We start from the raw sequence: 12,870 nt of genomic DNA on the forward strand, positions 1-12,870 counted from the left end.
TCCATGTGCTCCGGGGTTTGCAGGATTGGGGCCTTGCTGGGGATTTTCTGTGGAAAAGCCAGTGGCAGCTATGGGAGGGGGGCGACAGACAGACCCAGCCACCCACCCTCTTCTTTCACAGCCTGCCCATTGATGGGGAATTTGAAAAGAACTAGCCCGCAGGTAGCTGCTGATTCAGAACCAGCCGAGAGGCCTCTGCCAGCAGTTCACATGCAGTGGGTTGGCCATTATTAGTGGTTTTTTCGGAAAGCTTTGCGACCTCTGAGAACAATTGGCTGAGTGACTGGTTGGTGACATCCAATTTCTGATTGGCTCTTAGTGATGTCATACCCATCTCTCTCCGCCTGTAGTATCTGGGTGCAAAGAGATGATGCTTTGTCAATGGACTGAACTGCTTGTCCTCTTGTATGTACACTTCCAGACGCTGCATTTCTGCGCAATTGCTGTTCCACTTGTCGGGTAGAGTTATGCAGCCTTGTGCCGTACAGGGTTGCATAGGAGACCTGGGATTGTTCAGCAATCTGTTGCTAAGTCAGTGTCTCTTAGTGCATAATTGAGGCAGTGGATGCAGAATCTAAATAATCCAAACAAGCAGCTTCCAGCTGATTCTAATTTGTGAAAGAAATTACAGCAGGACCTTTCTCTTCCCCTGTCAGAATACAAGCTCACGTGCTCCTCTGCTGTTGGCAGTGGGGACTGAATGTCCTGCCCATTTTGCTGGGAGAAATATTCTGGATCTGGATGCGTGAAGCCTGAGCAGGAGGAAGATTCTGCTCTACGATGCATAGATCTTCCCCAGCACAGCCTGCATTTTCCAAAGAGCTCGGTGGACGGGGTGCATGTTGGGTACAGGAACATCTTGGAAATCCGGCCATTCGTGCCCGAGTGGGAGCTGCTGAGAACTTTGAAAACGGTCCCTGGCTGTGGGTGTGGAGCCCTTGAGAAGTGGGCCTTGTGTGAGTCCATTGTTGGTGGCAATTGCAAGATCCTGCATCACTTGGACTTAACCTTCTTTGTCTGTGGCCTTTTTTTTGTTCATACTCCAGCCGGCCCCAGTACCTACTTTTGTCCTCTCCATGTGCTTGGCATGCCCTCTCTGATCATGTTTGCTAAACCCCCACCTCCCCTTCAAATCCCTTTTAAAATCTCCTGGCTGTCGTTTCACCTCTGGGGAGCGAAGGGGAAGGTGTGGGGCTTGGACTCAGCTGGGATGTTAAAATCAAGGACAGAAGTAGGAGTTGAAGGCGGCTCCTTAGGCCTTCCTGTCACTCGGGCAGATGCTAATGGTACTGTCATTGAGGACGCAGAATTGGGGGTTAGGTGGAAAGATCAAAGCTTAGTTTTGACTCTTTTCTGCTAGATATCAAGCCACAGACGTGAAACAGACACTGGGGAGGGGTAGGAGGAGGGAGCTGTTCTCCCACTGATGAAAGCAGATGGCCCTGCCTACACTTACACGCTTTGCACAAGGGGTGAGGAGACCCCCTAAGGCTGTGAACGCTGAAGCCCAGCTGTCTCCAGTCACTTTCGAGACCCTCGTTATAGTCCGTTCCCCTTTGCCATATGTCAGAGGAGATGCAGGGCTGAGGAATCATGGGCTGATATTCTGTTTTATTAGACACAGTCTGTGGCATACTAACTTGAGCTCCTCCAAGCTTTGCAACTGAGGACGTTTTAGAGCTTTCCCAGACTTGTGCCGGGGGTGGAGAGAAGAGTGTTATTGAAATAGAATAGTTTGAAGGGAGGCCAGATATTTTGCAAAAAATCTGGAGAAAGAGCTGAAGTTGGCGGGCGACTTCTTGATAGGAAATGAGATGACTGTTAGTGCTCTTGGCACCAAGTAGCATGAGGACGACATGGTCTTTGCACCAAAGATCTCTTGAACAGACCAAGCAGTAGAGCTGGGGTCTGACCCAAACCCCACTGAAGTCACTGGGGGTCAGATATGGTAGAAGTGAAGATCATCAAGATAGACTAGAATGTATGGACGTGTGTTTTTTTCATCTGCCTCTCAATGCCCTAGTGGGAGAAACCTCTGCTCTGCCTTTAATACAGACGGGCCCACACTGAAACATTTCTCTGGATTTTGAGCCTGCCCAATGTTTGCAGGGTTGGAGGGAAGCGTACTGCCTAGTGAACCATTAGCACAATTTGCTGAGTAACTTGGGTTGTCCTTGGGGCAGTCTCCTGTCCCAGGCGCGAAAGTAAATCCCGTGTCCCTGATCTGCCTGTGCAGACCCGCATGTCTCTGTGGAGCCCTGTTGCCTTTGATGGGACTCCATCCAGACAGATGGTTGGATCCTTTTGCGGGATCGGTACCCACACAGGCAGTGCTCCTGGGCACTGGTTCTCAACCTTTCCCGACTACTGTACCCCTTTCAGGAGTCTGATTTGTCTGGTATATCCCCAAGTTTCACCTCACTTAAAAACCACTTGCTTACAAAATCAGACATAAAAATAAAAAGATGTCACAGCCACACTAGTTCTGAAAAATTGCTCATTTTCTCATAATTATAAAATAAATCCATTGGAATATAAATAGTGTACTTACATCTCAGTGTATAGTATACAGAGCAGTATAAACAAGTCATTGTATGAAACTAGTTTGTACTGACTTCACTAGTGCTTTTTTTTGTAGCCTGTTGTAAAACTAGGCAAGAATCTAGTTGAGTTGATGTGTCCCCTGGAAGACCTCTGCGTACCCCCAGGGGTACATGTACCTCTGGTTGATAACCACTGCTCCTGGGGACAATGGGCCACGTCTCTGGGGATTTGCCTTCAGCAGACTATAGAGCTATGCCTTCATATGAAATTGACTTTCTGCTCCTAACAAGAGGTGGTAGTTACAGCATTGACTGCAGAAATCCTGACTAACGGTTCTTCTTAATTAGGTATTTATGCATCCGCTATTATCACCCTCCCTCCTTGTCCTTAAGGGGGCACAGATGCCAAGTGCTCCAACATTACAGACAGCAGAGCTGAGAGATTGACATAAGACCTCTAGTGAAGCTGCGTGTTTAGGTTCTCAGACCCACGTGCACTATGGAACACACCCACCAACCTAGCATGGCCTCAGTTGTGGGTCAACTTAACAAATCTCATCCTAGGCCCAGTGCAAACACATAGCAAGAGAGAGTCCCTGCGCCAAAGAGCTTATAGTCTAAATAATATGTCACAGGGTGAGGTGGGAAACTGAGGCACAGGAGGTGAAGTGATTTGCCCGAGGTGTCTCACAAGGTCAGTGGCCGAGCTGGGAATAGAACCCAGGTGTCCTGACTCTCAAGCCAGTGCACTAGTCACATCTCTGACTCCAAATGGGAACCTTTGGATTTATGTGCACATGAGTGATCAGTTGATGGTGTACTTACGTTAAGCTTTCAAGTGGGATGGCTGACTGGGGCAGTGGGGTGCATCCATATGGGCATTTGATTGGATTGAGTTTTAACCCCTGCAAATTATCGAGGTAACTTTGATCACTGCCTCCCAGCCACTAAATTAAATTGTTTTTGCCTCTGGTTGCCAGCTGCATTTTAATTGGTTAAAAGACATTTGAATTGATTAACCCCACTAGTGTAGAGAAGTGCTGAGGAGTGAAAGACTAGGTCATGGCCAGAATATTGTATGATGGGCCAGATTCACCCTGGCGTAATGGAGTAGCTCCATTGACTTGATTAGAAATACGCCAAGGATCAATCAGCTGTGCGAGGACCAAGTCCACCCTTCAAGCAGTCCTTTATACATGCCTAGCATGCAGAAAGAAAGGCAAGGCTTCCATCAGTGTTAAACGATCACAGGGGATATTATTACCATAGACTCTTTCTAAGCTGCACAGTATTAACCTGTGCCCTCTGAGCCTGCCACTGGGTATCACCTGTGCTTCTGTAAATCAAAAGTGACTCTATAAAGTCAGCGGAGATACTGCAGCATTACCAATGGGAGAAGAGAATCAGGCCCTTTCTGTAGCTCACACAGAATGGGTAAGTTCTCCTCATGTCTCAGCAAAGATTTAATAGCAGCTGCTGTGGTGAGATCTTAGCAATATGAGGATCTCACTGTGTTAATTTGTGAAACAGACTTTAAGCAACCATTACAATTGGTTACACATTTATTAATTCTCACCCCTGTGAAATAGGCAAAAGATGTTTAGAGTCCGCTTCATCCATCACTGAAATGCAGCCCTCTCTGGGGTGGAACACAGTAGCTGTTTCACAGCGCACAGGAACGCTGTGTAACCACACAGCACAGCTACAGTATAAGGCAGGAAATGAAGCAGGGTGCTGCATCCAGTTGAAACTGCAGGGGGAATTTGATGGGCAAAATGTAATTATCGGAGTTGGCATTTGGCCAGGACGCTGGGGTTAACAACCCCTGCTCTTCTGGAAACACTTTGAGAAGCCTATCGTGCCCAGACAGAATACTACCTTTTGGGGTTTTTTTCCTTTAAAAATGACCTAGTACTGGAGCATTTTGCGCTACGCTCTAGCTCCCTAAGAGAAAGGGATGTGATTTATCTTCAAGTGAAGCTGATCAGATACTTAGCTCTCTGCCTGGCACCGTTCATTGTTGGAAGAAATGATGAATCCTTAACGAGCTTTGCAAAAAACAGAGAACAGATTTCCCTGCACCCCAATACATGACACGAGCCCTTTGTTCGATCCCAGAGTGCAGATGCAGCAAACGCTGTAACATCCTCACTTTCCTCCCGAATTCCTCTTCCTTGTGCTGTCACGACAAAGAGCTTTCCAGAGGGAGTGGGACAGCTGTTTTATTACCGCATGTACTATAGTAGCATTGGAAGGCCGCAACCAGTTTCAGGACCCCATTGTGCTAGGTGATGTACATATGTGTAACTTCTCCGATTCCACTCCATTCGACCATGGCGCAAGGCCAGCTAGCCTGAGCCATTGCTTTAATCCAACTGCACCTTTGTCATCTGGGGCGGGTTTCCTTTCCTGCAGTCACACAGCGGGTATTTTCCTAAAGCTCCTTCATCGTATTCCCATTAATTTGGTTTAGAGCCATCAGAATATCCAGTGACACTTTATTTCCCGTGCTCACAAATGTGGATGTCTAGGAGTGAAGGATGAAAGATTCGGTGAACGGCAGAGCATGCCCTGCCCTCTGTCAGCCGGCATGGACCTGGACAGCAAATGATTTTGTTTTAATATTGTAACAAGGCCTTTTGCTATAGTCCTGCAGGACCCTCCAGCTCCCAGATCTGCAGAGCAGCAAGAACGCTTTCCGAAGCCCTTTTAAACTCTCACTTTCAACTCATTTCAGGTGCTGCCAAACTTCAGGGATTTCCTGACACTTCCAATATCCTCAAAGAAGCTGTTTGAGTTTCACATCCTCCCCTTTTCTCCCCAAGGCTGGGCCATCCAAACTCTAATAATCAGCAGGATTTTGCCTCGTTGCTTTGCAGGACTAAGCCCTTCCCTTTAGAGATGCAAACACTTTGCACGGAGCCTCCTGCAAGGATTTCAAAGCGTTAAAATGTTGATTCATTGGGTTTCACAAGTCCCTGGGAGGTGGTGTTATTCTCATTGGGCTGATGGAGAAGCTGCATCATGGAAATTAGGTCACTTATCGAGTGTCTCACAGGAAATCAAGGACAGAACTTGGGCTAGAACCCAGGAGTTCTGGCTCGCAGGTCTGTGCTCTAACCACTAGGTGATGTTGCTGCCTTTAGGTAATACGTCTTTTCATCTGTGCTAGCTCGGAGAAAGAGTTCTCCATTTTCTTGCCCTACCAAATTCAAAGTTAAGCAAGTTTTGACCAACTCCCGTAATCCTGGGTCTCCCTGCCTGGAGAGCAGCTGTTTCATTTCCAAAGAGACCCAGGCTTAACCCCAGACTCCTGACTGATAAATGGGCTGCCCTCTGTCGGCCCTTCTAAATCCTCTTGTGGGAATTAACTTTTAGTTGACAACTGATATCCTCAAAGACTTTCTTCCAGGCTTTGCAAGCTGGCCAACAGGAGGTACCAGAAATCAATAGCGCGAGTTTGTCCATGCAGAATTTCCAGTCAAATTGGGCAGGCTCTGGTAGGTTTGGATCAAACCGCTGCATTGGTGGAAGGATGGAACAGGCCATTTGGCTAGCCCTCTTCTGTCTCTAGTGGGTGGTGGCGTGGTCTTATGGTCTACATATAGGAATCGGGATCTCTGGAGTTCCATCCCACCTTGCCACTGACTACCTCTGTGACCTCTGGCAAATCACTTAGGCACTGTGCCTCAGTTTCCCCATCTGTAAAATGAGGCTACTGATATTTATCCTACCACCCAAGGGTGCTGCTGAAGCTGAATTAGCTAAGTAAAGCACTGTATGTGCTTGTTTCTGCACCTCTATAGGGGCAGAATGATAACCATCCACTGGGCCTGGGACAATCAAAGCAGCCTAAGGGAGCTGGGAACTCGGATCCTATCGAATGCCAATAGGAAATGGGTGTGTCCCTTTGAACGTGCCAGCCCAGGTGCTCTGTGCCTAAAATAGAGCCTGTGGCTAACATCAGGCAAAGCTGACAGTGGCCTTCAGTGTGTGCACCAGAGCCCCAGGTGTTGTGCCACCTTGTCAGCGCAATTAGCTCGTCAGACCAAGGGCAGTGCGCTGCTGGGTAACTGACAGTCCTGGATGAAATGTGTAACTGCCGTTTTTCCTGGGAAGCAATTTGTCTCAGTGTCAGCTCATCTCGGCCTCTTTGTTTTTGGCTGCACATAGTTAGGACAGGTGTTCCCATCTGTAGAAAGGCTGGAGAAAGTTTTGCATCTTCCCCCTTCAGAGCAAATGGCACTAGACTGGTCTAGGTAGCTCGGTCTGATTTGGGCATGGGACAAGCGTGAGGAGGGTTCGGATCTCATGTCTACGCCCATTTTTTTTTTTCCTTTGTGTTCCTTGGTTTGAGTCGTGCAAATGTTCTCACCTGCAGAGGGATTCCTTGAGGGACAGGCCTTGCTCAGAGATGCACCCTGTGAGGGGTTCAATCACAGAATCTCCTCTGGGAGCTGCCAACTAATGTGCCAGGACTACCTCTGCTCCTGTTTTCCCTGCCAGCTCAGGACTCCAGCACCCTGTCTTGCTGAGCCAGACACTCCCGTCTGCTCCAACAAAGACCCAGGGTCTGAATTACTTGCCCCAAAGCTGCAAGTTTACCTGAAAACAGCTCATAGAAGTGCACTTGTCTTTAGCACTCAGATGCCCATCTCCCAATGGGATCTAAACCCAAATAAATCCGTTTTACCCTGTATAAAGCGTATGCAGGGTAAACTCATAAATTGTTCGCCCTCTATAACACTGATAGAGAGAGATGCCCAGTTGTTTGCTTCCCCCAGGTATTAACACATACTCTGAGTTAATCAATAAGTAAAATGTGATTGTATTAAATCCAGAAAGTAGGATTTAAGTGGTTCCAGGTAGTAACAGACAGAACAAAGTAAGTGACCAAGCAAAATGAAATAAAATGCGTAAATCTATGTCTAATTAAACTGAATACAGATAATCTCATCCTCAGAAATGCATCAATAAGTTTTTTTGTTTTTTTTTTCCCCTCAGACTGGACACCTTCCAGGCCTGGGCACAATTCTTTCCCCTGGTACAGCTCTTGTTCCAGCTCAGGTGGTAGCTAGGGGATTCTTCATGATGACTGCTCTTTTTTGTTCACTTCCGCCTCTTTATTTATCTTTTGCATAAGGCAGGAATCCTTTGTCTCTCTCTGGGTTTGCCCCTACCCCACTGGAAAAGTACCAGATTAAAGATGGATTCCAGTTCATGTGACATGATCACATGTCACTGTGAGACCCCAAGCCTTCATTCCTCCCAGCCTGACTCACAGGAAGGCTTGCTTGTAAACAGAGCCTCGGTCAATTGTCCTGGTTGATGGGAACTATTAAGTTTCCAAACCGCCATTAGTGGCCCAGACTTTGCATAATTGCAGTAGGCCCTCAGAATTGTATCTGGGACTAGAAATATGAAATATAAGAGTGGTACATTTATACAAATAGGATGACCACACTCAGTAGATTCTAAGCTTTGTAAATACCTTACAAGAGACCTTTTGCATGAAGCATATTCCAGTTACATTATATTCACTTATTACCATATTTTTTATAAAACTATATAGACTGCACAACATCACACATCCTCGTCTCCATAATACTGCCATGCCTTCTAGATACCTTCCTGGCGCTAAACAGATTCCCGGTGGCTTGTTATTTGGATCACTCGTGCTATGTGTCGCTTCCATATTTTCCCCCGTCGCTCTCGCTTTGGGTGATGTACGAATCTGATGAGTAATATAGCTGGCTCTGAAGAACCGTTTTTGTATTCAAACTGCTCCTTTTTGTGTCCATCTGTCTCTTGCCTGCTTGTTACTATGATTTATTCCCCTTCGGGACTGTGTGCTGCCTGCCAGGACCACCGGTTTTCCTCCCTTCCCCCCCCCCATTTGCTCTGATGGCTAGCGTTTACCCAAGAATTATATTAGGATTAGCCTTTGATAAATTAACCAGTTACAGTCAAGCTTGTTGAAGCTGTGTTTAGCTTTTATGCCCCGTTACAAATGGAGAGAAATGGAGACCTTTGGCCTCTCAGTGAGAGGTGATAATCTGAGTTAGCATTAGCGCATCTACTTAATTAAAAGGCTTCTTAATCGTGTTGTGTGAAGGGACTGGGCAAGGGGATTTAGATGGTTTAAGGGATTGGTAATAGGATATGGGCCCCTTTGCCTCTAGTTCAAGTGGAGCTCATGGCCAGAAATGTTCGGCGTCTCATCTGATCAGAGGCCCATGTGAAAGAAATGTCCTCAGTACCATTTCTGGTTAATCTGAATTCCCTGTTGCTGGACACAATGCTCCCGATGAAACAAGACTGAAGGATGCTCTCACAGTCAAGGCACTGGGTGGGACTTGGAAGATCCCAGATTAATTCCTGTTTCTGCCACGCTTTGTGCCTCAGTTTCCCATCTGTTCAAGATGCTATTCAGACTGCCTTTCTCCCACCCTGGGTATTGTCTGTTTGGCCTGTAAACTCTTTTGGGGCAGGGGCTGTCTCTTGCTGTGTGCGTACAGGGCTGAGCACAACAGGACTCTGTTCTCCTCCTCTTGGGCCTCGAAGTGTGACCACGCTATATATAAAATCCTGCAATGGGAGGAGTTTGCACCAGTTCCATTGTGAACAAAAAATGGAACAATTTTCAAGCCTTTTTGCCTCCTGCGTTCTCCAATTTGTGTGTGGAGGCCTGGATAGCGTGGGACGAGGGGCTGTTTCCTTACAGTAATAATAATAAATAAATCTAATCTATATTTTAAAGCAAAAATATTGCTCCCATTTTTGCCCCTTTCTGTTGGAAAGAAAAAGTTGGAGCAAAACCGGACCCGTTTATCTGAAATCCCCAAACATCAGGGATTAGTTTAGAATGGAAGCTGGGTCCAAACCGCTTCTGGTGTGATTCTAAGTGTCCTTTATCTAGCTATGGCCCCTTCGACCCAAGGGCTGCAAATCAATTTGCAAACATTAATGAATGAATTTAATCTCAGACCAGCCTGAAAGGAAAACCTGAGGCAGGGAGAAATTAAGTGACTCATTTAAGGCTGCACAGAATCCCCATCAGAGCCAGAAATTGAACCCGGCTTATCTGATTCCCAGTTGTGTGCTTTAACTGTGTCTTTCTCTAACACTAGCAAGGTTTTATAAAGATGGAAGTAGCTCTTGCTTCATCTGGCTCTACCAAAAAAAGGGTGGTGGTGATGGGGAATAGACTGAAAGACATTGGCCTCCAAAAGCTGGGAGAATGTGGTAACGGAGATACGAGGCAGTTGGATAAATCAGATTTGGTTAGTATAAGTCTCCAACTTCAAACGTCCTCCAGTGTCCCTCAACATAAGATTCTGAGTTAAGAACAAGGGCACTTGATTGGCTCACTCTCGAAGGGCCTGATTCTGCAGGCGCAAAACCCATGGGAGTTTCATCCGCTGAGTTTGGTGGAACAGGACTGGACCCAATGCGTCTTTTGTGTAACCCTAACATCTCTGTTATCCATATACATGAGGCTTCGTCCCATCGACAGGAAGTCGAAAATGAGAAGCGGCAGCATGGTGGTTAACTGCAGGATTTATACACCCCTGTAATGAGAATGGAATGTATAATAAGCCTCAGACACACCAGTCTGTGTCAAGCTGTCTGTTGTTTGTGGTGAGAAGATTGATTGCTGTAGCTTTTCTTCAATTATCCATTTTCACATGAGTGTTCTACGTGGAGTCCTTTGCATCCTTCCCCGCTCCCCTGACTGGCTGCCTCCTAGCAGCCTGTAGCTTCCGTGAATGCAGATGTCGGCATTAAAGGGGTTTTGTATGCAGTCGTTTATAGCAACATTATTTTACAAAAGGTTTCAGGCCATTATGGACTATTGAGAGCGCACAGCCTGCGAAGCAAAAAAAAAAAAATGCCCCGAATCTTTAGGGATCCCTTGGATTTTTAAACTGGCTGCAATTTGTTTCTACCTGTATGAGGATTTTATGGCACTGTTGAGGAATGACCTTGACATTTATAATGGAAATGGGCCTAAATCACAAAACTCAGACCCTGCTTGGGATTTCAGGTCTGTCTCCTAAAGTTCCCAGGTGTTCAGGCTGGGGCTTTTGTATAAAATAAGGGCTAGCCATGAAATTGGATCTGGACCCAGATTCTGAATTTTTTCCCCGTCTTCAGGGGGGTCTGTGTAACAAACCATGGCTGGGTGCATACAGCCGGGATCCAGTCTGCAGTCTTCAGCACCTTGCACACGAGCGCTTGCCACGGGAACTGACAGAGAAATTTCTTGCGTTTGGGCCATGTGATTTTGCAGCCTTTGATTTTCCTTGTGAGCATGGGGGTTGATTGAACCCGTGGTGGTAAAGCGGTCACTGAAGGCAGGGCATTCTGCAAAGTCCCTCAGTGCTTTTATGTGCTTGTGTTTCCTAAGGGTTCCTGAAGGCCTGGGAGGATTCCAGGGATTTTTTTCAGTCCCAGTGACCTGCTAAGGGCCACAAGTTTCCTTAGGAAACTCAAAGGACGCTGCATAAGTCTCTCAAAATGCACTCCCCGCCCAGCAACGTCAGTCTTGCTTTGAGTCAGCTGCAGGTTTGTGGGTCTCAAAAGGGCTTTGCACGAATCTCTACCAGTTTCAATTTCATGTTCAGACCCAAAGTGATCTGGCTGTTGTGAATGATTGGCAAAGAGTCATCAGAATTTGATGCCAAGCAGTTCTCTCCCCCATCTAATCTATCTAGACATTCATAGGGTTCCTATCGGGGGCATCTGAGCGCCTTATGTCAGGGCATGGAAACCTGTATGAGTGTATCTAATTCTCCCTTTTTTTCCCCTCTATTGCAGCTGGTCCTGGCTGAAAGCTCCCACTCCGACACGGGCTCCCAGTGCACTGAAAGCCACACGGACCTCCCTCCTCCCATCGAGAGAACAGGTGGCATTGGAGACTCACGGCCTCCCTCGTTTCAGTAAGGCCAAGTTATGCTTTCTAATCAAGGGATGCAAAATACTCGCCTGGCTCTTCTCCCACCTCTCAGCCTTCCCTTTCCCCGGCTCTCAGCACCCAGGGTTAGGTGTTTCCCACACGTTTTGTTTTATTGTTTTGCTAATGCTGTGCTCATTGGGGACTCAAAGGGGGGATGGGAGGAAAAATATCATCACTGAAATAAAGTTACCCTGTTGCTCGTCATTTTGAAACCCACCGTAGGGGAGAGAAGGGGAGGAATGTAAATGCTTTGCCTGGCATGTGGATGACAACCTTCTATTACCGTGTGCCATATAATTATGTAGCTCACACAGGCAGCGGAATGTTATTATAATGAGCAGCGATTTGCATAAAGAATAATACTCCCCGCCCCCACGCTATCACCCTGACTGTATGTAATGCAACATACGTTGGTGGACTAGCAGCTTCGTTACCTGCAGCAATACTTGCAGGGCCAGATCCTCCCGGTGTAAATCTAGAATGACTCCATTGACTCCAATGACATGGCGACTGAGAGCAAGATCCGGACCATAGTCTTTTGTGTGCTGTTTTCAAGTATCCAGCGACAGAGTCCTGTGGTACCTTACAGACTAACAGACGTATTGGAGCATGAGCTTTCGTGGGTGAATACCCACTTCGTCAGATGGACTCTTTGTCACTTTTTGCAGATCCAGACTAGCACGGCTACCCCTCTGATCCTTAAGTATCCGGTGATCCTTCTGCTCTGTTCCAGGGAACAGCAAGTATTTTCCCCCAAAGGCTAGCTGTGCTTGAGAGCTGAGATTCTGCCCTGTAGTTTTAGATTTGAGCCTGAACTGAAACCCCAGATCAGTGCAGTCCTGAATTTTGCTGCTGGTTCCTTTCTCTGTAACCCAACTCCCAAACCCAGATTCAAAACTGCTGCCCTGTGCACCAGTCCTTTGGAGTGGTTGGAATCCGGATCCGAATCTTGACTCTCAGGCCCCTCACCATTTCTCAACAAAGTGAATTATTCTCACTTCTGATGTGAGTTTAAACTGCTGGGAAATCCGACGCATGGAGAAATTAAGTGGCATTTTCCCCAAGGTCAAGTTAGTATCAGCATCAGAATTAGAAAGCAAAGTGCCCAGATCCACGTTCTAACCACCAAACCACACTGCCTCCTGGAAGTGTGAATAGAACCCAGGAGTTCTGACCCCTCTCCCCCTTGCTGTGACCACCAGACCACTCTGCCTCCCTTCAGAAAAACAGAAGCCATCGGTCTCTAGGGCTGTCAGCCCCAGGCTTATCTAGCTCAAAATTCAGTGCTGTTTCTCTTGCTATATGACCAATCCGGCCTGATCAAGTGAACGACCTGCTGCGTGAAACCCTCGTGTTTGCCCATTTTAT

At 46.9% G+C, this 12,870-nt stretch overlaps 1 protein-coding gene across 9 annotated transcripts in view; it reads left to right on the forward strand.

Annotated features, from left to right (window-relative positions):
- DVL1 (dishevelled segment polarity protein 1) overlaps nucleotides 1-12,870 on the forward strand; it is a 178,746-nt gene that overhangs the window by 86,042 nt on the left and 79,834 nt on the right. For all 9 annotated transcript variants that reach the window (XM_050931460.1, XM_050931468.1, XM_050931462.1 and 6 more), the window contains one exon: nucleotides 11,364-11,485. In XM_050931460.1, the coding sequence (XP_050787417.1) occupies nucleotides 11,364-11,485 (122 nt within the window). The remainder of the gene's footprint in view (nucleotides 1-11,363; nucleotides 11,486-12,870) is intronic.

Source organism: Gopherus flavomarginatus, chromosome 21 (assembly GCF_025201925.1).
Source record: "Gopherus flavomarginatus isolate rGopFla2 chromosome 21, rGopFla2.mat.asm, whole genome shotgun sequence".
NCBI classification, from domain to species: Eukaryota; Metazoa; Chordata; order Testudines; family Testudinidae; genus Gopherus; species Gopherus flavomarginatus.